The sequence below is a fragment of the Populus alba genome, chromosome 11 (assembly GCF_005239225.2).
Source record: "Populus alba chromosome 11, ASM523922v2, whole genome shotgun sequence".
NCBI classification, from domain to species: Eukaryota; Viridiplantae; Streptophyta; class Magnoliopsida; order Malpighiales; family Salicaceae; genus Populus; species Populus alba.
In genome coordinates, this window is record NC_133294.1 from 2,386,774 (window position 1) to 2,411,739 (window position 24,966).

General features: G+C 37.3%; 2 protein-coding genes across 2 annotated transcripts; both read right to left on the bottom strand.

Moving 5' to 3' along the window:
• Positions 1 to 49: 49 nt before the first annotated feature.
• Positions 50 to 11,050, bottom strand: LOC118031895 (uncharacterized). The gene is given in 15 exon segments (XM_073412632.1): positions 50 to 147; positions 577 to 649; positions 2,467 to 2,583; positions 2,719 to 2,772; positions 2,860 to 2,917; positions 3,602 to 3,820; positions 6,199 to 6,500; positions 6,636 to 6,786; positions 6,865 to 7,102; positions 7,222 to 7,432; positions 7,569 to 7,690; positions 7,789 to 7,908; positions 8,689 to 9,265; positions 9,268 to 9,445; positions 9,708 to 11,050. Coding segments are annotated over 15 exon segments (3,861 nt in total).
• Positions 11,051 to 16,558: 5,508 nt separating this feature from the next.
• Positions 16,559 to 19,072, bottom strand: LOC118031918 (cysteine-rich receptor-like protein kinase 29). Its single transcript, XM_035036432.2, has 6 exons — positions 18,938 to 19,072; positions 18,567 to 18,688; positions 18,248 to 18,458; positions 17,919 to 18,156; positions 17,240 to 17,390; positions 16,559 to 17,165 (listed from the first exon to the last, which is right to left on the bottom strand). The coding sequence occupies exons 2-6, from the start codon at positions 18,675 to 18,677 to the stop codon at positions 16,827 to 16,829; spliced, it is 1,050 nt and encodes a 349-aa protein (XP_034892323.2). The 5' UTR covers positions 18,678 to 18,688; positions 18,938 to 19,072; the 3' UTR covers positions 16,559 to 16,826.
• Between the last annotated feature and the right edge of the window lie 5,894 nt (positions 19,073 to 24,966).

The window sequence follows — 24,966 nt, forward strand, 5'->3', positions numbered from 1 at the left end:
TAAAATTTGAAATTAAAAGATCAGGGCTTGAATAAAAAATTTAGAAACTTCAGGGACCAAATTGAAATTGGTCATGCCTCGTCCAAAACGGCACTGCTTCAAGCATACACAATTCTTCTTCTTCTTCCTCTAACACTGCAAATCCGCCTGCAAAGAAGGGAACAAATTAAAATGCCAGCATCCTAGTCCTATCAAAACACAAAAGATCAATCCTTATCTTCATGATGTTAACAACCAGGGGAGATAAGGATTGAATATTGCGTCCGCGTCTCAGCAGAAACCGACTCCCCAAGCCGTGCTTATCAGGAGGAGAGAAGTAAGCTGAGCAAATAAGGGTGATCCCTATAAATACCAGAGAAATCAACGAGGAGGAAAGAGGGGAGCAAAACGATTGAAGAGAAAACAGAGTAAAACAATTAAGCAAATAACAGAGTAAGGCAATTGAGAGAGAACAGAAGAGGAGACCGAGAGAGAGAACGGAAGAACTAGGAAAGTAACACGGGAAAGTAAACCAAAAACAAGAGAGAGAGGGGAGTGAGATTGAAAAGGAAAGCAAAGAGTAGGACGTTCTTCGACCAGAGCTAGGATCATCACCCTCGTCTTCGTCTCCGTTGCTGTCTTCACCCAGGTAAGCATTCTTCCTCCTGCCCTGCAATTCCATTTCCAAGTTTTGTTCAAAAACAGTGCTAAGGTAAAATTAATTACCTTTGCATTATGGAGTGCACGCTAGAACTAGTTCACATGAGCATGCTTTTTGGGCCGGTTACTGGCCTAAGCTAGTAACTGGACCGGGTTGGCTGGATCCAACCCAGCCTGTATGACTAGGCTCGATCTAACCCAAAAAAATAAAAAATAAAAATAAAAATATTCATAGAAAAAGGTGTAGAAAAATTGTTTCTTTATTAAAAATTCAAAATTTTGCGAAATTATTCACTAACACCAAAGTCAGGAATATCATATTTTTTGGATTTGTGCGATATTTACTAACGCCAGAGTTAGAAATATCCATAGGAATTATTTATTGTCACAAGAGTCAGGAACATGAAAGGAAGAATAACAAAGAAAAAGAAAAACAAATTCTTAGCAATTTTAGACAAATCAAGCAATGTAGTCTGCCTGAGATAGAACACTTAAGAGGTGATAACATCTTTTTTTTTGCGTAATCAGTCCCGTATAATAGAATCTTTGTTAACCAGTTAGGGTTCCTAGTAACCATAATACTAGGTGGCGACTCCTTAAACTAGATATTTTCTTCCTAAAAAAATAAGATACCAAATATCTATTCCTTTTCCAATCGAGATTATTTTTAATCGGTCGTCGTGATGTCCGGGTGTGACAGAATAAGGACTTTGCTGGGAACCTCTTAGGACTAAGCTTTGCCTTTTTCCAATCGACAATCTTTTACTCCAATATCTCCTCTGCTAAGTGCAATTGCATTTGCTCGTGAGGGTCGGCAACACAGTAATGGGAGGGACCCAAAACGGATAGTATACGACAAGGGTGGAGCCACCATACTTCCAGGCTTAGAAGTGGGCTCGCGTCACCAGAAAAAAAACCGTGAAGGCGGTAACACCCAAAGTGGACAATATACAGCATGTTGGGCCGAGTTGTTACATTTGGTATCAGAGTCGACCTCACTAATTGTCTGGTTGTGCTGACGAGGTCGTCAGACTCCTTAAAGGGGGTAGATTGTAATATCCCACATCGACGAGTGAGGCTTTGGTAGTTGGCCTTATTAGTAGTGTTGATTGCTAACATGTTGTATGTGTTTAAAACCGTAAGGGTTGGCAACCTGGTTCTGGGAGGGACCCAAAGCGGACAGTATCGACAGGTTTAGGCCGCTGCGATACTTTGGAGTACGTGTTTAAAATTGTGAGGGTCGGCAACCTAGGTATGGGAGGGACCCAAAGCGGATAGTATACGACAGGGGTGGGGCCCACCACACTAGAGTATGTTTTTTGGGGCGTAAGGCTCAAAAGTGAGCTCGCATCACTAGGAACAAAATTGTGAGGGCTATAAGACCCAAAATGGACAATATACAGCATATTGGGTTGGGTTGTTACAAAAATAAAATGGTACAAAATTGAAATATGTAAAAATAAACTTGAATAATATAAAATCCAACTATTCATTACAAATTTATATATTTAAATAAAAATTAAACTAGAACAATGGCGACGCTGGAGGAGGAGGAGGAGGAGGAGGCTAGTCGTTCGTGGAATCATATGGCCAAAAAGATAGTGCACACATACAACCTATCTGTGATCTCATGTCCAGGACCATTTTGCGGAGGTGTTCATAATCCGCCAAGAGTTGCTCATATTTTTATGTGAGATGAGTTGTATGCTGTTGCAAGGCCATGAACTATTAAGATTAGGTGCTCGATATCAATTTGGAGCTTCCATTAGTTAAGACACTATGGCCCGCTCGCAAGTTCTCGACCATAGTGTTAGAGAGTCCGTACACCTGATTTTTATCGAGTCTACCAGACAATCTTGCCTCCATCCACAAATTCGGATCGAAATCTATGTGAGTCGAAGGATCGTCCCCATATCTCTCCCTAAACCAGCTGTTATATGTCTCCTAGAAATGAAACCTAAAATCATCAAATTCAATTCAAGAAAATAATAACTTACAAAAAAAAATTCTTATCGTAAAGTGTTGAGCGTGGTTGTCGATGGATTGTTACACCTCTTTTTAGTGGTCTTCACTTCGCACCTGTGTCTCCACAAAAAGCTTCATTGGGCTTGACTCATGCCCAAGAGTTGCAGCCTATAAGAAAAATAACGTTGCAAGTTAAATATATTTATAAATAACAACAAATTAATTAAAGATAGGTGTAATTAAAAATAATCTTACAATCTGTTTCGCTTGCGAAACGATATAAACAGAGCCGCTGGTGTGCGTGGCAACTAAGCTGTGAATTTTCTAGCTCCAGTTCCCCGCATCAGACTGCAAGTGTTGTGTGAAATGCTCAGACATCACATGCTAAATATATTCCACCCATATATCCTTCGGGATGTATGGCGGCCTGAAATCCCTCCAAAACCACCACGCTATTCTAGCCAAACAGAGTGTTTTCCCTAGCATATTTTTGTGCCTCATACCAAAAATCACACAACTTACATGATACAAACATATTTTATGAGTTAATGGCAAATGCAATTTTAATATTTAAAACAAAAAATAATTATCATATTGTTTTCATCGTTACCTAGTTGCAGTATGATTCTCCCAAACCCTCTACGCAACATTGTCTTTTTCTCTAACCCATTCAAATTTACCCTTGCATTAACAATTTATGAAAAATAAATCAATATTGTAAATAAAGTATCCGAATTTACTTAAAAAAAAGTAGTAAAACTTTTAAGGTAACACTAGCTTGAAATCTTGAAAACCATGCATCGACATGAGGGTTCCAATCAGGATGCCTGCAAATCTAAATCCATTGAAACAAAGAAATCTCCATTGACAATTTAAACGCCGATGTTATTACCCGGGCGGCCTCAATATTTTGAACCTGAAAATCGATAAAATTAATGAAATATTAGTTGTTCATAAATTGTTAAACACAAACAAACTCAAAGCAAAACAAACTTACATTGAAAGATTATCCTTCCAATGCGCCACGTACTTCCACGTGATTTGATTACGTTGTGAAAGGACACCGCCTCTACATTGTGAAACAACACTGAAAGAGGCAGTGTCGTGTGTCGATGTAGGTGCCTCTTCTTGCTTAGCACCTAATGACATGTTGTCATCATCGCTACTAGAAGAACTAGCTGCAATCATGTTCTCACAGTGTGAAGTTGATTTTTCCCTATGCATTTACACAAAATTAATGAATATTAGCATAATCAATTTTTATTTTAAAAAAAAAAAATTGGCAGCACCTCCCCTATATTGGAGATTACCAAGAATTTTCAATTCTGTAAATATACAAAATATTTGCCACAAACCAATTGATTTTAATTTATTTCTACCAACAATTTTGGATTATTCAATTTCATCTTATTTTCAACATGATAATGTTTTTAATAAAGAATTGACAAGAATTCTTTGTAATTAAATTTAATCCTATATATTCAACTATTTATATTACAAATTTGACAATAACAATTAAAATTCAACAAACACAATAAAACATTATTGCAATGTAGACAATAAAATAGAAAAAAAAATTAAACCTATATATTCAATTAACATTTATTTATTGAATTTAACAATAACAATTAAAAGTCAACAAACACAATAAAACATTATCAATATGTAGACAATAATATATATATATATTCAATTAGCATTTATACCACAAATTTAACAATAACAATTAAAATTCAACAAACATAATAAAACATTATCACTATGTAGACAATAAAATATATAAAAAATACAAAAACAAATAGAATATGGTTAATGAAAAATGCTTACCTTAATAACATGCGTAATTTTAGAGTTTATCTACGTGTGATAAAACAAAAAAAAAAATACATTGTTAATAAACTGAAGAAAAAGAAGTAAAAAGATTCACCACATACCTTTTAATCGTGTTGATTATAAAAACCTTAAGTTCTACTACTATGAAGAGAGGATTCGAGTGAGGGGGATTTGAACGAGAGTGAAGAGAGAAAATAAAAGGAAAAAATGAACTTGGAGCAACCTCGCAAGGTTTTATACTGTGTTTTTATCAATGGAATTACCAACAGACTATTAAATATTATTTTAATTAATTCATCAGTGATTTCCTCGATAAAGTAACCTTGAAATTTTTATTTCACACTAAAATTTTCAAAAAACCCTCCAGATTTTTGGCGGTCCGTCACCAATTTTGTCGATATCAATGACACATCATTATAGAACTATCTTTGTTTGAATCCAACTATAATTCCATCAGTAAAAGCATTCACAAAAATTTACACATCATCATGTTTTTTTTATTATTATTTTTAATTCCTTTGATTCCGATAGGGATTCCCTCGGTATTTACTAATAGAAATAGTTTGTCAGTAAATACCGACAAAAATGGTGATGAGAACAATTCTGTTAGTAAATACCATGCTAAAATATCGACTGAATATTTTCGTTGGTGATTTTGTTTGTATTCGTATATTTTCTGGTAGTGTTCAAAGCCGAAAAAAACATATGATCTTCAGGTAATCTTTGTATAAATCCTAAATAACTCTAAATCAGTTTAATGAGATTGTTGGAACTCCCAAAAAGTTTTTTTGTTTATAGTTTTCATTGTGTGTATATGTTTCAAAAATCTAACATGATCAATTATATATATATAACCAATATTAAACTAGGCTACAGATCTATCCCACTTTCTCTTCACGGGTCTATATAATATTACTGTTCCAAACAATTTTGATTTAACGAGAGTACTTTTAAATTACATGAGTAGAAAACAATTGATTGAGATGCAACTAATTCTAGGCAAGCCACCTTGGATATATTATAGTCTTGTCGAGTCATACCCTGAAATTTGTTCACTTTTTAAATGCATCATTCATTGAATAATTTGTTCACTTTTTAAATGCAGGCATATGGAGCAGGTAACCCAACAAGTTTTCTTTACGGAGGAAAATCGTGTACTAATGAATACTTAGATTTTTAACTCAAGGTCTCAAATTATGTATAATTAAATATCACTTAAGTATTATAAAAATGTTTTATTTGCTTATCTTGAAAATAATCTGTTTTATTTATTTATTCATTTAAGAAATAGCTAATTATACTCCAGTCATAAAATAATAACAATTACTTTTATTCGATTACTTGCATAAATTCAGTATTTGTGAAAAAAAATCCCAATAAAAAATGAATGAAAATTTTTTTTGGACTTAATAAAAATAGGTGTGGATATTAGCAAAATTAAGTTTTTTCCAATAAAATGAACATTTATGCCAAGATATATTGCTCCTTCCATTAGCTATGGTGGGATAATGGTACGTTGATTACAATTTATTTAGTCAAATATGTTTATTATCATTCAATTCCCAGGTAAACGGAATAAACTCTGGTTCAATCACTGGATTTTGGACAACATTGCATAAAATACCTTTATGTGTGACTGCTTGAAGAAGACAGAAAACGATGAGCAAGGAGAACTAAGGATTTGAAATCTCATTAATGGAGGATTCGAGATGGCCAGTTCCAGATTGATCTGATGGATATGATTCATGATTAGTCAATGACCTTGATGTTGATATTGGTTGCTCTCTAGAGGAGGGAATATCTTGTGCCGGCCTTGATGTTTCTTGTTCCTCCATAGCGGAGTGCATACAATATGGAGGTCTTGATGGTAATGGAAGAACGAAAGAGTCGCTGCTAAGCATCAGAATAACTGAAGCCATGGTTGGTCTATCTGCTACCTTTTCTTGGACACATAGTAATCCTATGTGGAAACATCTTATCAATACATCTTTCCTTGAAACAACCCTTTTGAGAATAGGATCTATCAGATTTAATGTTCTTCCTTCATGCCAACTCTCCCATGCCTGCAAACATTTTGATTTTATCAATTGTGCCTATGTTTTGGGGTAATAGATTAGAGAAATACAATGAACCTTTTTTAGCAGCAATAAAAAAAAAAGTTCAATTGATCTGAAACTACTCATAAAGATGTTACTTACGTTGGTGAGAAGGTATTGTTGCTCTTCCTCGCTATTGAATGAACCATTTTGACGACCAGTAATAATCTCCAAAACTAGCACACCGAAGCTAAAAACATCTGACTTCGCTGAGAAGCATCCATGCATCGCATATTCTGGAGCCATGTAGCCCCTGAAGGTAACCATAATTTAAATAATTTCAGTTCCACGAAATTTTAGCAATAAGCTGTAGCTAGATTCTTAAACTTACAAGGTCCCCACAATTCTACTTGTGGCATCTTGCGTTTGATCCATTTGAAATAGCTTTGCCATGCCAAAATCTGAGATTTTAGCATTCATTTGATCATCTAACAAAATGTTGCTAGCTTTTAGATCGCGATGAATAACCCGAAGCTGAGAATCTTGGTGAAGGTACAGAACTCCTCGAGCAATGCCTACTATGATCTGGTAGCGTATTTCCCAATCAATGAGCGATCGCTTGCTTGGATCTACAGCCATGAAGTCATAAAGCATGGGTATCAAAAAGGAACAAGGAGCAACATAATCTACTCTTTCAAAAAAATAAATTAAGAGTTAGAATAGTAACAAAATCGTGTTTTCGGATTACCAAATAAGAATTGATCGAGACTTGAATTAGGCAGAAACTCATACACTAGAAGCTTTTCTGTTCCTTCGAAGCAGAAACCAAGGAGCCTAACTAGATTCCTATGCTGAAGCCTCGCCACTAACAGGACCTCGTTCTTAAATTCAACTTCTCCTTGTGCAGAATTTCTTGCTAGTCTCTTTACAGCTATTGCTTGTCCATCTTGAAGCAGACCCTGAATCGTTTTTCCATTGAAAGAGTTTAAGATAAAAACAATGCAAATCAACATCATGTAATACAATCATCTTCAAGTTTTATAAAATGTAACAACTATTTGATTCACATTTCAACCTTTTAATATCATTAATTACCTTATAAACAGCACCAAAGCCACCTTGTCCAAGCTTATTATCATCAGAGAAGTTATGTGTTGCAACTCTGATGGATGCAAATCTGAATTGCACGCATTCATGGCCTCCATTTTCTTTGAAATCTTCATGAAAGAAAAACGTTGGAAGTAGTTAATGCCATTCTATGTTCAAATCTGTATCCCTGACAATTATTATGTATATTGAGTAAAGACTAACTTACTTTTGACCTCTTGCTTTGGCCGCCTATAATAAAGAAAGATGGAAGTGATAACTACAACTGCCATGAAGATTAATACGGAAACAATGATGATTACAACTTTCCGAGTTGTATTGCCATTCTCTGAAAACCATGGAAAGGTTTCAGATAAAATGTTAATAGAAGCTGAAATGTTAATGCTCAACTATGCGTGAAATGATTAAATTTATTGCCTTGTACGATAAAGAAGAATCCGTCGTTTGCATCAGTGCATATATTTGTTCTAATGGAAAAATCACTTGCCGATGGAAAAATTATGTTGGTAATTAAAAAAGAAAGATAAAATTTTCCTAAAACTTTCTCTGTAACTCTTTAATAACAAGGGAAGCAATATTTCCATCGGTAATTTCTGTTAATGATCTCGAATTTATTTTCTAATAGTGTATGCAAGATAAAGGCAAAGTCTCCGAAAGTCTGGCGGTCGGACTTTTTTTTTCTTGACCAATATAATCATATATAATTGTAACTACAGGTTCTCAACAGGGTTTAGGCTGCGGGAATCTAGAATTTTCCTTCTCCTTCAATCTAAAAGAAAAGTAGAAGGACAAGTACATGGGATTCCATTTCCACGTTTCAGTAGAAATACGTGATTTGAATTGAACAATTTTATTTTATTTTTTGCTTGAGAAAGGAGTTGAATTTAATTGAATACAAAGTGATCAGTAGAATTTATTACATTGAATTCACTCATTTTCTATGAATTTTTTTCAGGTGAGAATTAGGACAACTAGAGTTTTTGTATTCTCTTCTTAAAATTTAGGATGTTGCATGGATGACTTGGTATGAACCAAATAATTTAGTGTGTGTGTGTGTGTGTGTGTAAGGTAAAAGGGCTCTCTTAATTCATAACTTTTCAAGGTCTACCTGCAGCTGGCGATGGCGGAAGTGGTAGCTGTGCTAATGTGGCGGCTGTAACTCTATAAAAAGGGTAGGTTTCAAACCTTAAATAGCAGCTTCCTCTTACAATTCTCCCTCCAATCTTTCCTTCGATCTGTCCATCACAACAGCTTCGGATCTGTTGAAAAGTCCCAGCCAGGCAATCATCACAATCCTGGGCTGATAAATCAGGCATGCATTGAACGAGTCCAAATATTGTAATGATTCCCGCCGTTTGATTTCCTGTCGCAAACTTTAGAAGTGAAGTACCTGAGGCTGCAGCTGTACGAAGTCGACTTGTCAAGTTTCCAAGTGCCTGACTGAATAGATTCACATGCGAGGCATTTTCTGTGTTCCAAGTGTACACAATAAACTCTCCGTCTAAGACACCAAACGAGGATCTGTTGGAGTATCGTAGAATACAGAAATCATAAATTCCTATCGCCTCTTTCTGGTTAGGACAAACCTGTAAGATCTTACGCACAGAGTTACTAACGCAACCTCGACACTCATTCAGCAAAATATCTCCTCTACAAAGTGCAATTGCATGAACTTGGTCGGGCCTATTTGACCAGCAGAGAAATTATAATACCCGTAGTCAATTTGGGTATTGGAGGCCAGAGAAGAAAGGAGACTGTCAAGGTTCTTTTGGAAAGTGCTGTTAGCCGTGTAGTTGTTTTCGGTGTTTCTGCAAGACTGGTACAAGAAATTGTAAGTAAAGAAGGAAATTTGGTAATTGTAAAATCTTTATTAAAATCTTACGTTTACACTGTTGTAGTATATATACAAAAAAAAAGAATTTGTAACGTTCTAGGTTCCTATTATAATTAGGAAATTTACAACTGTAGAATAAATCAATTCCTAGAATCTCTCCAATGACAGTAAATGCTAACACTCCCCCTCAAGTTGGTGCAAAGATATCTTCGATGCCCAACTTGTCAAGTGAATTCTGAAAAATTTTGCTGGAGACGGCCTTTGTAAGGATATCTGCGAGCTGGTTTTCTGACCTCACGAATGGAAAATTAATCACCCCTTCTTCGAGATTTTGTTTGATGAAATGCCTGTCTATCTCGATATGTTTTGTGCGGTCATGTTGAACTGGGTTGTGAGATATTTCGATGGCAGCTTTATTATCGCAGTATAGGTTCATCTTTGATTCTGGACTGAACCCAATTTCGGACAATAACCTCTTGAGCCATAATAATTCGCATAGTCCCTTTGCCATTCCTCGAAACTCGGCTTCTGCACTTGACAAGGCAACTACCTTTTGTTTCTTGCTCCTCCATGTGACTAAGTTGCCGCCAACAAATGTGAAGTATCCCGACGTAGATTTTCTATCCGATATGCTTCCTGCCCAGTCAGCATCTGTGTATCCTTCAACCGCTAGATGACCATTTTTAGAAAATAAAAGGCCTCTTCCAGGAGCTGATTTTAAGTAACGTAGTATTCTAGTTACAGCATCCATGTGTTCTTCATTCGGACAATGCATAAATTTGCTGACTATGCTTACTGCATAACAAATATCAGGGCGAGTATGTGACAAATAAATTAATTTTCCCACCAGCCGTTGATACCTTTCCTTATTAGTTGAAGCCCTTTCCGTAGAGTCCCCAAATTTCTGATTTTGAATCATGGGGGTGTCAGCCGGTTTGCAGTCAAGCATTCCTACTTCGGTTAGTAGGTCTAGCACATATTTCCTTTGTGAAAGAAATATGCCTCGGTTTGATCTAGCCACTTCAATCCCAAGGAAATACTTTAGTCCTCCTAAGTTCTTCATCTCGAATTCGGTAGCCAATTGTTCCTGTAGTTTCAAGATTTCTTCTGTATCGTCTCCAGTAATGATCATGTCATCCACATAGATTATCAATGCAGTCACCTTTCCCTGTCGTTGTTTTAGAAATAGAGTATGATCCGAGTTGCTTTGTTGAAAGCCATATTTCTTCATTGCCATACTGAATCTCCCAAACCACGCGCGAGGTGATTGCTTTAGCCCATATAATGCCTTCTGTAGTTTGCAAACAATTCCAGTATTTGGGGATGAGGTATATCCAGGTGGGATGTCCATATACACCTCTTCTTCCAGGTCTCCATGCAAGAAAGCATTTTTTACATCAAATTGGTGTAGCGGCCAATCTAGATTTTCTGCTAGTGATAACAGCACTCGAACAGTGTTTAACTTTGCTACCGGAGAAAAAGTCTCATGATAGTCCACTCCATATGTCTGAGTATATCCTTTTGCTACCAGTCTTGCTTTAAACCGCTCAATGGTTCCATCCGCTTTGTGTTTGATAGAGAAGACCCATCTACACCCAACTGTTTTCTTCCCCTTCGGCATGGAATAAGTGCCCATGTTTTATTTTTCATCAGTGCTTCCATCTCCTCTTCTACTGCTCGTGCCCACTTAGGATCGGTCAAGGCTTCCTGAATTTCATGCGGGATATGATGAGCTGACAGCTTATTGGTAAAGTCTCTAAGTGGTTTGGTCAGCATTTGAGTTGTTACATGGTTGGAGATGGGATACTTCGATTGTTTTCCCTCTGTGCTAGGGGAGTATCTAGCTGGAGGCTTTTCCCCTATTTTTCCTGGCAGGTAATTTGTAACCAATAGGAGTATTCAAAACAGGATTGGAGGATGGAGCAAGAGAGTTTACCTCATGGATATTCTCTGGCGAGGAATGATCATCGTCGAGTACAGAGAGTAGAGGGGTCTGACTACTAGATGTGTGTTCAGTTTCACTTTCCATTTCAGCTTCTTTATCCCCGGTGTCGACTGCCAAGTCTGCAATTAAGTCCTCCTCTCCCATGTCCACAGATACACCCATCTCTTCCTCAACCGTGGCTGCCCTTTTTGTTTCCATGTCTTCTGATGGAGTACCCGTGGCATCATCGTCATCTTCCCTTTCCACGTTGATGACTGCCCGTATGTCCCTCTCTTCGTCTGCATGTATAGGCAGTATGCCCATCTCTTCGTTTCCTGCATTGCCCGTTCCATCATCCGCGGGCAGTGCAGGTATTGGTTCTATATTTGGGCAGCTCCACCACTTCTCTTCTTCCGTCCATGTCTCCCCCTGAAGCTGAGAAGTGGACACTGGAGAATAATAATTTTCAGCTTCTGAGAAGGTTACATCCATTGTGATGTATGTGCGTTTAGTTACTGGATTGTAGCAACAATAGCCCTTCTTTGATGCGCCATATCCCAGAAAGATGCACCGATCAGCACATGCATCCAGCTTGTTTCGTTGGTTCTTGTGAAGATGAACAAACGCTACACATCCAAATACACGTGGGGGCAACATTAGTATAGATGGTAGTGTAGTATGAGTGGCCAAGACTTGCAGCGGAGTCTTAAATTCTAAGACTTTAGAAGGCATCCGGTTCATTAGGTGCACAGCCGTGACCACAGCTTTATCCCAGTATCTATGGGGAACGTTTGCTCCAATTAGTAGTGCACGAGCAGTTTCTAAAATGTGTCTGTTTTTCCGTTCAGCTATACCATTTTGCTGTGGTGTTTGACTGCAAGAAAATTCATGTAGGAGACCAGCATTGTGGAAGTATTTCACAAAGTCTTGATTGATATATTCCCCTCCATTATCCGACCTCAAAATTCTGATTTTTGCTGAGAATTGGTTCTGTATCATAGCATGAAACGCACAAAATACACCAAAGACTTCATTCTTATTTTTGAGCAAATATATCCACGTCATCCGGGTGCAATCATCTATAAAAGTCACAAACCATCGAACACCATGAACCGTGGTGATCGGGGATGGTCCCCAAACATCCGAATGGATTAATGCAAAAGGAATATCACTTTTATTATAGCTAACCGGAAATGATACACGGTGGCTTTTTGCAAAAATGCATGTATCACATTTGAGGTCTAAATGTTTTTTACTAGAAAATAAATCTGGAAATAATTGCCTCATATAGCCGAATGACGGGTGCCCCAAACGAGCATGCCATAGCCGAATCTGTTTTTCTTGTGCAGTGGTTGAGTTCTTCACCATATTGATTTTTCCGATACTGAACTCATCTATGTAGTATAACCCCTCTCTCTTAGTACCACGCCCAATGATCTTCTTCGTGAGAATATCCTGAAAAAGGCAAAAATGTGGATACATTAAAACAATGCAATTTAGGTCTTCAGTAGCTTGTCCCACAGATATTAATTTTGTTGTAAGAGAAGGAACTAAAAGAGTATTAGTTAAGGATATTGATGGTGATAATTGTACTGTTCCAGCCCCTGTTACTGGATACAAGACCCCATTAGCATTTGAAATATTGTTCCTTCTTGGCGTTATGTATTCATCAAGGTCGTCTGGATTGTAGGTCATATGGTCTGTTGCACCAGAGTCTACAATCCAGTCATCATCCTTTTGTTTCGTAGAAACTACCAAAGCACTGCTGGTATAACAGCAGCCTTTACCTTGATCACTGCCATTACTAGCCGTCTCTGCCTTTGTCTCTACACAGGGAATGAGAGAAAGAGTAGGTTCTGCATGTGCTATTGCTGTCCGTTCAACTCCTCCATGTGCTATTGCTGCCCGTCCAACTCCTCCATTAGCTTCCTGTGATTTCTTTGCTTTAAATTCATTCCACCATTCCGGATAACCATGTAGCTTGAAGCACGTTTCCCGTGTGTGTTTGGCATTACCACAATGGGAGCAGCCAAGTCCTCCAGACAGATTTTTGCTTCCCCCCGTTGCTGCATATCCGGGTGCTCTTTTGGTCATGCGCAACATTTGATTTTGTTTCCCACTCTTCGTTGCCATAACTGAAGCAGTAGGGCCACCATTTGTTTCAAGCATTACAGACTGCCTAATGTCCTCTCTTCGAACATATGCGTAGGCCTGCTCAACAGATGGAAACGGTTGTAATTGTAGAACATCACTTCTGATTTTATCTAGCCGATCGTCCAGTCCATCAAGGAACACATACACCCGATCCTCTTGAAGCAGGGTGTTGTGTCTCTGTACATCAATTGCACACTCCATTGGGTTTGGTCGCCGGTAATCAATTTCCCTCCATAAGCCCTGAAGACAATTGTAATATCCCTCAATAGATTCCCCATTTTGTTTCATTCGAGTGGCCCTTCTCTTCAAATCGTATACCTGCGATTTATCATTCCCATCAAAATAAGTTGTGGCAATTGATTCCCATACCTGTTTTGCTGTTGGAAATCGGATAAAGTTGCCGACTAGAGAAGGGTCCATTGAATTAATCAGCCAACCCTTTACAATAGAGTTTTCTGTCCTCCATCTTCTGAATGTTGGATCATTCAATTCTGGTTGCGGAAGATCACCATTGATATATCCTAGTTTGTCTTTTCCTGAGATATACATCTCGACAATCTGAGACCATAGAGCATAATTAGTTCCATTGAGTTTGATAGCAATCGGTGCAGTAGTATCATATGTTACTGCAGGGGTCTGGTTCAGGCTTTGTCTCAAAGCCTGGGTCATTCTCGTAGTCAAATCTTCCAGGATAGCCTCTGTTCCTTGTTGATTTTGTTCTACTAAATCGGTAGGGGCTGCCATCGTATCTACTAAATCAGTAGGAATTTCCATCAAGTTTCTACGCTAACAGGGAGAGATAGTTTGTTCTGGGTGGCGGCTGCCTCTTTGTTTCACAACTCAAAGGAAAAAAAGGTTAAAAAATTTAGGGTATTTGCTCTGATACCATGTAAGTAAAGAAGGAAATTTGGTAATTGTAAAATCTTTATTAAAATCTTACGTTTACACTGTTGTAGTATATATACAAAAAAATAAAATTTGTAACGTTCTAGGTTCCTATTATAATTAGGAAATTTACAACTGTAGAATAAATCAATTCCTAGAATCTCTCCAATGACAGTAAATGCTAACAGAAATCTGGTTGAGCAATACTCAGTGAAGCTAGAAGAATACAAGAAAATGAAAACAACACTATCAGTCTTAAGGAATCCATCGGAAAAGGGTTGCTCACTCTTCCCTCAAGTTTTTGTTTTTTTTTGGGGAGAGGGATAGTGGATGATAGGTTTCATCTTAGGGTGTTAATTCTATTTATTTTTTGAAATCAGTAGTCTATGATTTCAATGCTTGAACATAGATAGCTACTATTTTGGGGGAGAAAATTGCTTTTGACACTTTAATTAATGGTCGATTTGAACACGAATTACTATAGGTGAACTTGGTCAACATGGAGGCCAGAAAAATGATTCAGGTATGCAAGTATGATGTGAAGCACATTCAATGAAGCAACAACTGTTATCATAGGTCATAAATCGGAGAGTCTTTAACAATTTACGAGATTATTTGATATAAAGGGAGCAGTGGCATACAATGGGAATAACACAGATCAAATACAAAGATCAACAAAAGGCTCATCAAATATGTTATTATGTGGGATAGTAGGCTTATCAAATATAAAGCAACACGTACGGTTGTATAGTTCAATCCTTTGTATACCAAAAAATTCACAATGCATTTACTCGTTTCTATGTCGTCCAGTCTCATTCCATCTTATTCTATCCAGCATACTAAAAGTATCCTTAAAAAGCGAAGTGATCGATTGTTGCCATAAAAAACGATGATCTGTTTATTACAGTTGTTTGATTTTGATATGTTATTATAAAATATTAAATTAATATGTTTGGTAAACAAGTAAATGGATTGAGATGTAAGTCATTAACGACAAGCCGCCCCTTGAACCATATCCTTCCTCTCAAGATCCAGATTTGATAAGTTAATCTAAGTTTACTTAGCTAATTTTTTTTAGTTGAAGCTTGTTTTCGATTTCATCCTTCAATATTAGATTGATTGAGAATTAGATTTAATAAATTTTTTTTTTACTTTCTATAGGGTTATCAGGGTCTCATGACCTCTATAGTAAAATTTAACAAGTTAACTAGAGTTCATTCAAGTTGATCTAATATATTTTTATTTCAATATTTTTTTAAAAAAGTTGTTTTAATTTTTTAAGTTCAATTATATTTTTTATCAGTCATCTGAGTTGTTTTTTTTTTTCATATAATTTATCAAGTCAATTCTTATACAATTTATTTATTTTCAGCTAAAAAATACATTAACACAATTTAAATATTTTTTTATATTAAAAAAATTAATTCGATCCACAGCATAGCCCTACAAGTAATAATCTAGTTTAATTCTAAATTTATTGGGTATTCCCTTCACATGCGATTATTAGACACCCTCTTACCTTTATATATATATAATAACATTAACAATATTTTTATTTTAAAATAATAAATAGGCTCCCTATTCAATGTTCAAATGGTAGCAGAGCCCATATGAATTTGCTTGTGGGCTTGTCATTTAATTAAAGAACTGATCAACTAGACAACCGGCCTCTTATCGTCTGTTCTTCTACGTGTTGGAAAACACGAAGGGCTAAGCGAGTCGACATCTTCATACCAACTTTTATGCCTTCATAAAGACACGCACAGACATGGAAAGCCCATGATATGAAACCTACTAAATCTTGTTATCCAAGATAGGCCTTTTAACACCAGGAATTGAGGATCCTTCAAAGCCTATAGCTGGGTTTGAACCTTGGCCCTCTTCTAAAGATACTCCCATGCCTACTATATATCCCTTTTTTCTTAAAGAACTAAAATTATGAGAGAAAAAATGTCAGATCCCCAGCTTTTAGATGCATGTAAATATATAGAGGGAAAGAGTAAGATCTGGGATTCGATAATCTAATCTCTCTGTTAATTATTGATTGTTTTAGGACCAGATTATAGTTATTTTTAAGTGTAGTCGAAGAATAGTTTAGTTTATTTTAAATATATCTGTATGGTCTCCGAAGAACAGGCTTGGCTTGAATTTGCACAGCCAATCAACCAAGATTTTTTACTCTTTTGCCTAATTGGTTGTCATTCAATCTATAAAATATAGCAAATATTGCTACCAAAAGCATCTCAGAAATATAATAAGGACGTAATTGAACAATCACGAAATCTAATGTGGCCCTTCTTTTTTATTCTTTTTCATCTATTTATTTCACCACAGCATTTGCTTCAAGTCCAACAAGAAACCACAGCTTCTGCTTCCATCAAAAAACAAGTAAGTTGAAGCAAAGTTGGAGCACCAACATGCTTAGTAACTTGCTCTTTACCTTAGGATGTTATCGAGGGTCCAGCTCAGAGATGGTAACCTCATTGTTAGACCACCGGGAAGATCTAGTTCTGGATTCATCCGACTCAATTAACCTTGAAGTATTCACCGATGACGGAAACGAGTCTTCCCTGTGCATAAAAAATGCAGGTTTTGAGGGTGCTGCGAGAGTGACAGAGTAGCTACTAAGCATCATAGAAACTTGAGCCATAGTTGGTCTGAGGGCTTCTTTTTCCTGAACACAGAGTAATCCGATGATGATGCATCTCGTAATTTCATTTCTTGGACCAACAATCAAGGTAGGATCTATTATGTCTAGAGGTGTCCCATCGTTCCATTTTCTCCATGACTGCAAAAATTTAGATAAAGTTCAAGCACATTATTCAAACAGAATCAATAAAATTAAGCACTGTTGATACTTACATAGGTTAGAAGGTCCTCTCCTTCGTCTCCTATGCCCCTGCCACCAATCTTTCGACCACTAACAATTTCTAAAACTAAGACACCGAAGCTATATACATCTGATTTAACGGAGAAATGTCCACGGATAACATATTCTGGAGCCATGTACCCGCTGCATGGAAACATCAGATTTGGATTAATTCTAGTTTAAACAATGACTGCCGAAAATCTACTATAAATTATTTCATTTTTTCCCAATCAATTTATTATAATTTGAAAATTTCTAAAACTAAGACACCGAAGCTATATACATCTGATTTAACGGAGAAATGTCCACGGATAACATATTCTGGAGCCATGTACCCGCTGCATGGAAACATCAGATTTGAATTAATTCTAGTTTAAACAATGACTGCCGAAAATCTACTATAAATTATTTCATTTTTTCCCAATCAATTTATTATAATTTGAAAATTTCTAAAACTAAGACACCGAAGCTATATACATCTGATTTAACGGAGAAATGTCCACGGATAACATATTCTGGAGCCATGTACCCGCTGCATGGAAACATCAGATTTGGATTAATTCTAGTTTAAACAATGACTGCCGACGAAAATCTACTATAAATTATTTCATTTTTTCCCAATCAATTTATTATAATTTGAAAATTTGTGGCAGACTGGCAGTATATACTCACAAGGTCCCAACAACTCTACTCGTGCTATCTTGAGCTTGATCCATAACAAACATTCTTGCCATTCCAAAATCTGCGATTTTTGGATTCATGTTCTCATCCAGCAGAATGTTAGCAGCTTTGAGATCACGATGAATAATCCGTAGTCGAGAGTCTTCATGTAGGTAAAGAAGCCCCCTTGCAATGCCATCTATGATTTCGTAGAGGGTTTCCCAATCTAGAAGTACACGCTTGACTGGATCTGAAAATCAACTAGAACCAGATCAATTACCTGAACTGACCATGGAGATTACATGTTCAAACTTGATCAAGGAATCAAATGACGAATATACCAAATATCAAGTTGTCGAGGCTTGAGTTGGGGAGAAACTCATAGACAAGAATCCTTTCTTCTTTCTCGAAGCAGAAACCCAGGAGTCTAACCAAATTCCGATGCTGAAGCTTGGCAACTAACATGACCTCATTCTTGAATTCTATCTCTCCTTGTCCTGATGTCCTAGACAATCTCTTTACAGCTATATCTTGTCCACTCGTCAGAGTGCCCTGGAATCATGTCAAAATCAGAAATGTTTAGAACAAATTGAATCTAGTCCAAAATTACCAAATGTCTCACATTGAATCATATTTGACAGGCAATTGATTTTCCTTTACCTTGTACACGACACCAAATCCTCCTTGTCCAAGTTTATTATCCTCAGAGAAGTTACCAGTTGCTGCTCTGACAGTGCCAAAATCAAGTTGGAGCAATTCTACATCTTCCATTTCATTTAAATCTACAACAAAGTAATCCTAACGCATAAGCAAATGAAAAGGCTGCTTCTCTGAACAGCTTGAATGAAACATATCTTCATGTAAAAAATGGTGTATTTTAACACTAGCAGAATTTCCCATCAATTATCATAACATCAGCAATTTAAAGCTTAAGATTGAGTGTAGGAATGGTAAGCAATAAAAAGAGGACTCTAAGAGGCTAAAAAGCTTCGCGTTATGTCCTTAACCTTTCAAATAACTTCAGAAATTACCTTCAGCTTCCTCTTCCTCTTCCTCTTCCCCCTTCTGCTTCCTCCTAGCTCTTAAGAAGATGCAGACGCAAACTATAAGAATCACAGAAACAGCTATCGGAACAATGGAAATGATGATGATGACATTTCTCTTCAAGCCCTTCTTTCCTAAAAACCAGAAATGAAATCTGATTTACACATGTTTAGGTTGAATTTATAGATTTGTCTAATAACTAACAAGTAGTAACAGAGTAAGTTAAGTCAATATCAAAAGGTTAACTTCTAAATTGCTGGGAATAGATCCTTAATTGAATCGAATCTTTAACAGCCTAAACCCACATACTCAAATTCAAAATAGTTGAAGAAAAGTATTTCATCTAGTCATGCTTTAAGTTGTGCGCATACCTTGTGAAGTTGAAGCTGGTGGTGATGGAATTGAATTGTTCGAAGTTGAATCTGGTGGTGGTGGGATTGAATTACTCGAAGGGTCATAGAAACGGTCTATCTCATACCTGAAATTACAGCTTGGATAAATAACTCTTCCTCCTTGTCTTGCATTACAACACTCTGGAATAAGTCCTGAAGCATTATACAGGCAATCCCTGCATTCCGAAGGAGATAAATCCGGAGTACACTGTACAAGTGCATATATTGTTTGTCTTAAAGTTATGGCGGTATCCTCACCGAATTTGACAGACTTTGAAAAAAAAAAAGAATATTAACATGGAAGCTCAAGACAAAATTGATTTAAATTAAATAGTAAAACCAATATTATTCAAGAACTAAAAATAATCATGCCAATTTTACATGCTTTATTTAATTTCATAAGATTTTAATTTAATTATCATTTTAACTTACAATTAAGGGCCTTCCGGATATAAAAAGTGGATTCAATAATATTTTCTTGAATGTGAGGTGAGAGGGCTTTGTCAAATATTTATTTTTCTTAGGTTACCTCTATAATTTCCTTAATACCTCAAATCACTTGTTGTATTCTACCCTTGAGAAAAGAAAAATTGTTTTCTCACCAAAGTTGAGAAAACTTGTTTCCTTGGTACACATTGCCTATCACAAAAAGACAACAGACCCGCTCACATGCAACTAGTTGTTTGGTTTGAAGACTTGTCAATATGAATATTCTTAGAGAAACACATAATTGTTTGTCCACTTCCTCAAAAAAATAAATTGGAATGACAAGATTGCCCACAGCAGTGTTGGAAATTCAAAACCAAAAATATTATTCACAACCAAAAATTCAAATAAAAATATTACTTCATCAGGTTTGATTTGTAGACACTACTGTTAGTGAAGTTACCAGTTTCTGAACAAAAATGATAAAGTGGATCTGCTTGTGCAATAGAGAGGACAAGAAGGTTAATGAAAATGGGACAAAAAAAGAAAAGCAATTTTGATGCTGCCATAGCCATTGCAGAACCTCACTTTCTCTTTGTGATTTTTATTGAGTGGCAGTAGGATTCCTTATAGTTTCAAGCATCGCACAGGTACTGGGTGGGCAATCTCCGAGTGAAATGGTGACTTTTCTGTTGGTCTACTCTCTACCTGCCTAATTTCTACGGAATAAATGGTTTGGTCCCCCATTTTTTGAAAGACTCGTTGAAGACTTGAACTCTTTGGCTATCACTAAAGGCAACGGACTCGGTCACATGGAACTCCTTGTTTGGTTTGAAGACTTACCTGTTGAAATAATTAAGATCAAACACAAAAAGAAGCTAAAATTCTGAATAATCTGTATATTATAATTGCTTAGTCTTAACATAAATATTATTTAACATCTCCCCTTAAACTCACAATGCAGAAGTTACGAGCATCGAAAGTTTTCCAACTAGAAAACAAAAACGAGAGATTGAATGCGTCTTCGTAAAGAAATCTACAATCTGCAAGGAAAAAGAAATAAAAGGTAAAGTAATGGTGTCATGCTTGAGACGATGACAAGTAAGATGACAATCGATCTCAATGTGTTTAGTTCGCTCATGAAAAACCGATTTGTGAGCGATCTAAATAGAACTCTTGTTGTCACAATACATAGGAGTAGGATGAGAAAAGATATGGCGGTATCCTCACCGAATTTGACAGACTTTGAAAAAAAAACAAGAAGAATATTAACATAGAAGCTCAAGACATAATTGACTTAAATTAAATAGTAAAACCAATATTATTCAAGAACTAAAAATAATCATGCCAATTTTACATGCTTTATTTAATTTCATAAGATTTTAATTTAATTATCCTTTTAACTTACAATTAAGGGCTTTTCGGATATAAAAAGTGGATTCAATAATATTTTCTTGAATGTGAGGTGAGAGGGTGATGCAAATCAGGAGGAGACAGAGGAAGGAACCTTGTAACACACAAAGACTACTGGAAGACAGAAACATGGGAAACCAAGGAACCGTGAAAGCTTACTAGCTGTAGTTATTATTTCTTAGTCTAGCTGTAGTTATTATTTTAGTTAGCTGGCAGTTTCCTAGTTAGACTAGGATTAGAGTTCAATTACGTATTAGATTATAATTCATTAAATAGATGGTATTTAAGAGGGGAACATAATATAAGAAACGACAGTTTTTGTAATCAAGCAATTTGCTATTCTTAAATACAAATTCAGGAGTGATTCCTCTACAGAGAGATTCTACATTAGTTTATTGTTTTCATTGTAAGCAACGAGAGGTTGCAGCAGAGAGCAATTACACCAAATTGGTATCAGAGCGGTTCATGACTGTAACCTGGAGTGGTAATTCCTATCCAATGTCAAACAGCTCAGCCCCTACTAATTCCCCATGCGAACATACAGACTTACAGCAACAAATCATCCATATCACCACTATGTTAGAACAGCTTGCTAACCGAATGGATGCTGTGGATGAACGTAGAGCAAGGTCTCCCAATAGAAGGGGGCGTGGACAATTTCGTGAAGAGGCACCAGGGGAAAATCTGGACGCTGAATATAAAGATGTTGAACCCCAACACCACCGACTACAACATCACAGAGAAGAGGTTCCACAGCACCTGCACCATAACAGAGAAGAACTTCCACGACACCGTAACAGGCGAGGACTGGAGACTCAACCAATCGATGAACTCACCAAGCGAATGAAGGTGGATGTGCCTGACTTCTATGGCAAACTGGAATCACATGCTTTCGAAGATTGGCTAATTACCATTGAAGACTACTTTGATTGGTTTGATGTATCGGAAGACCGAAAAGTCCGGTATATCAGGATGAAATTAAAGGGACATGCTCGTGTCTGGTGGGGAAGCGTAGAAGAACAACTGCGACGAACTCAACGCCCACCAATCTCAAACTGGGAGGAGATGAAGGAACGATTGAAAGAGAAATATTTACCAATTGATTATGAACAAATGATGTTTGAAGAAATGCTGCAACTAAGGCAAGGGGCCTTAACAGTAGATCAATATACAGATAGGTTCCATGAATTGACGGTTCGTAGCAGGATTACAGAGACCGATCAACAGACACTAGCCCGATATCGCAATGGCCTACGTGGGGAACTATACAAAGAAATGCTAATCGCAAGACTCATCACGGTGGAAGAAGCATACCAACTGGCACTGCGTATTGAGAAACAATTAGGGACCACAACCGGAAAGAAAGTCATGCCAATGGAGGGAAAACCAGGACATTCGACAAACTTTTCCATCCAAAAACCACACTTACCATATGACAGATCAAGTGGCTCAATACTGGGAGAACAAAGAGGAAAAGCAAAGGTTACAAGTGATGGTCCACAGTGCTACAAATGCAAAGGATTCGGACACTATGCTGTGGTGTGCCCCACCAGAGATAAGAAGCTTGCCTTTATATGTGAAAAAGAACTAACAGTAATGGGGGAGGCGGAAGGAGAGAAAATTGAAGACCTTGCAACTGAGAAGGAGGAACACCTGGACGCTTCTGATCTTCCAAGCTGTGTTATTCATCGAATATTAACAGGAAATAAAACTGAACTCAGAACAAATCAGGACTGGTTGCGCACCAACATCTTCCATACGCGACTAGAACATGGGGGCAGAGCACTCAATGTGATAATCGATAACGGCAGTGGTATGAATGTAATCTCTGAAACCGCAGTAGAACGACTACATTTGAAGACCGAGACACACCCATCTCCCTACCGAATAAGTTGGGTTAATGAACACAACTCAGTCTTAGTCAAACACCGTTGCCTAATACAGTTCTCATTAGGAAGAGAGTATGTAGATGAAGCATGGTGTGATATCATTCCAATGACCGTCTGCCACATGTTATTGGGACGCCCATGGCTTTACGACAGAAGAGTCTCTTATAATGGTTACACCAATACCTACTCTTTCCAGTTTAAAGGCAAGAGGCTAGTCCTAGTCCCACTACCAATTGCAGAATTTGAAACAACACAAAAACAGGTGCCAGTATTAAATATGAGGCAGTTCTCTCAAGCTGTCAATGGCGAACAAATGTTGTTGTTTGTAGTAAGGCGTGAAGTGAAACAAACTGATGGCCTAGTGCCCAAGGAGCTAGCATCCATACTGAAAAAATTCCAAGACATCATGCCAGATGAGATGCCCCACCAACTGCCACCAATGCGGGATGTACAGCACGCAATTGATCTCATCCCAGGGTCATCTTTACCCAATTTACCCCATTACAGGATGAGCCCTGCGGAGAATGAGGAGCTCAACCGACAGGTCCAGCAGCTAATGGACAGAGGATTCATCCGAGAGAGCCTTAGTCCCTGCGCAGTTCCAGTACTGCTCACACCAAAAAAAGATGGAAGCTGGAGGATGTGTGTTGACAGTCGAGCAATTAATAAAATAACAGTCAAATACCGATTCCCAATCCCCCGGCTGGATGACATGTTGGACTTACTAAACGGCGCCTCTATTTTTACCAAAATTGATCTACGTAGCGGATATCATCAAATTCGCATTCGTCCTGGAGACGAATGGAAGACAGCATTCAAAACAAAAGAGGGGCTATTTGAATGGCTAGTCATGCCCTTCGGATTAACCAATGCACCAAGCACCTTCATGCGTGTTATGACACAAATTCTCAAACCATTCCTGGGAAAATGTGTTGTGGTATACTTTGATGATATCTTAATTTTCAGCAACTGTTTGCAGGATCACTTAGCACATGTGGAGCAAGTCTTAACAACATTACAAGCAGAGCAACTCTATATTAATCATGCCAAATGTTCATTCCTGAAGAAGAAAGTCTATTTTCTAGGCTTTATCATTTCCAGCAAAGGTGTTGAAGTGGATCCCGCAAAAATACAAGCCATTCAGAATTGGCCAACACCTCAAAATGTCTCTGAGGTCCGTAGCTTTCATGGCCTAGCTACATTTTATCGACGTTTTATCCGTAATTTCAGCACTATCATGGCCCCAATAACTGAATGCCTAAAGGGTACCAATTTCAAATGGACAACAGCAGCAAACAAAGCCTTTGCTGACATCAAGGATAAGCTAGGGAATGCACCAGTACTAAGACTCCCTGATTTCTCCAAACTCTTTGAAGTCGCCTGTGATGCTTCACATATAGGAATCGGGGGGGTTCTAAGTCAAGAAGGACATCCAATCGCTTTTTACAGTGAAAAGCTCAATGATACTCGTCAGAGATATTCAACATACGACATGGAATTTTATGCCTTGATTCAGACAATTAAACATTGGCGTCCTTACCTGATCCATAGAGAATTTATCCTTTACACAGATCATGACTCTTTGAAACACCTTGGCTCTCAAAGCAAACTCAACCCAAGGCATTCTCGTTGGACAACATATCTGCAACAATTTGATTTCATCATCAAACACAAAGCAGGGACAGAAAACAAAGTGGCAGATGCACTAAGTCGACGACCCCACCTGCTACAAATGTTCTCAGCTCATACTACTGGCTTCGAAGAAATTAAGACTCAATACACTGATGACAATGATTTTGGCACAATATGGAGCAATTTACAAGCCAAAATCACGATCACTGGAGGAGACTATTCACTGAAGGATGATTACTTATTTTGTGGTACTAAGCTCTGCAT

Excerpts from the sequence above, each read along its gene's own strand:
- LOC118031918 (XM_035036432.2), bottom strand. The coding sequence starts at position 18,677 with ATGGAAGATGTAGAATTGCTCCAACTTGATTTTGGCACTGTCAGAGCA. Across the intron at positions 18,459-18,566 it reads GATTTGGTGTCGTGTACAAG|GGCACTCTGACGAGTGGACA; the intron begins GTAAAGGAAAAT and ends ACATGATTCCAG. Across the intron at positions 17,391-17,918 it reads AGTAGAGTTGTTGGGACCTT|CGGGTACATGGCTCCAGAAT; the intron begins GTGAGTATATAC and ends GTTTCCATGCAG.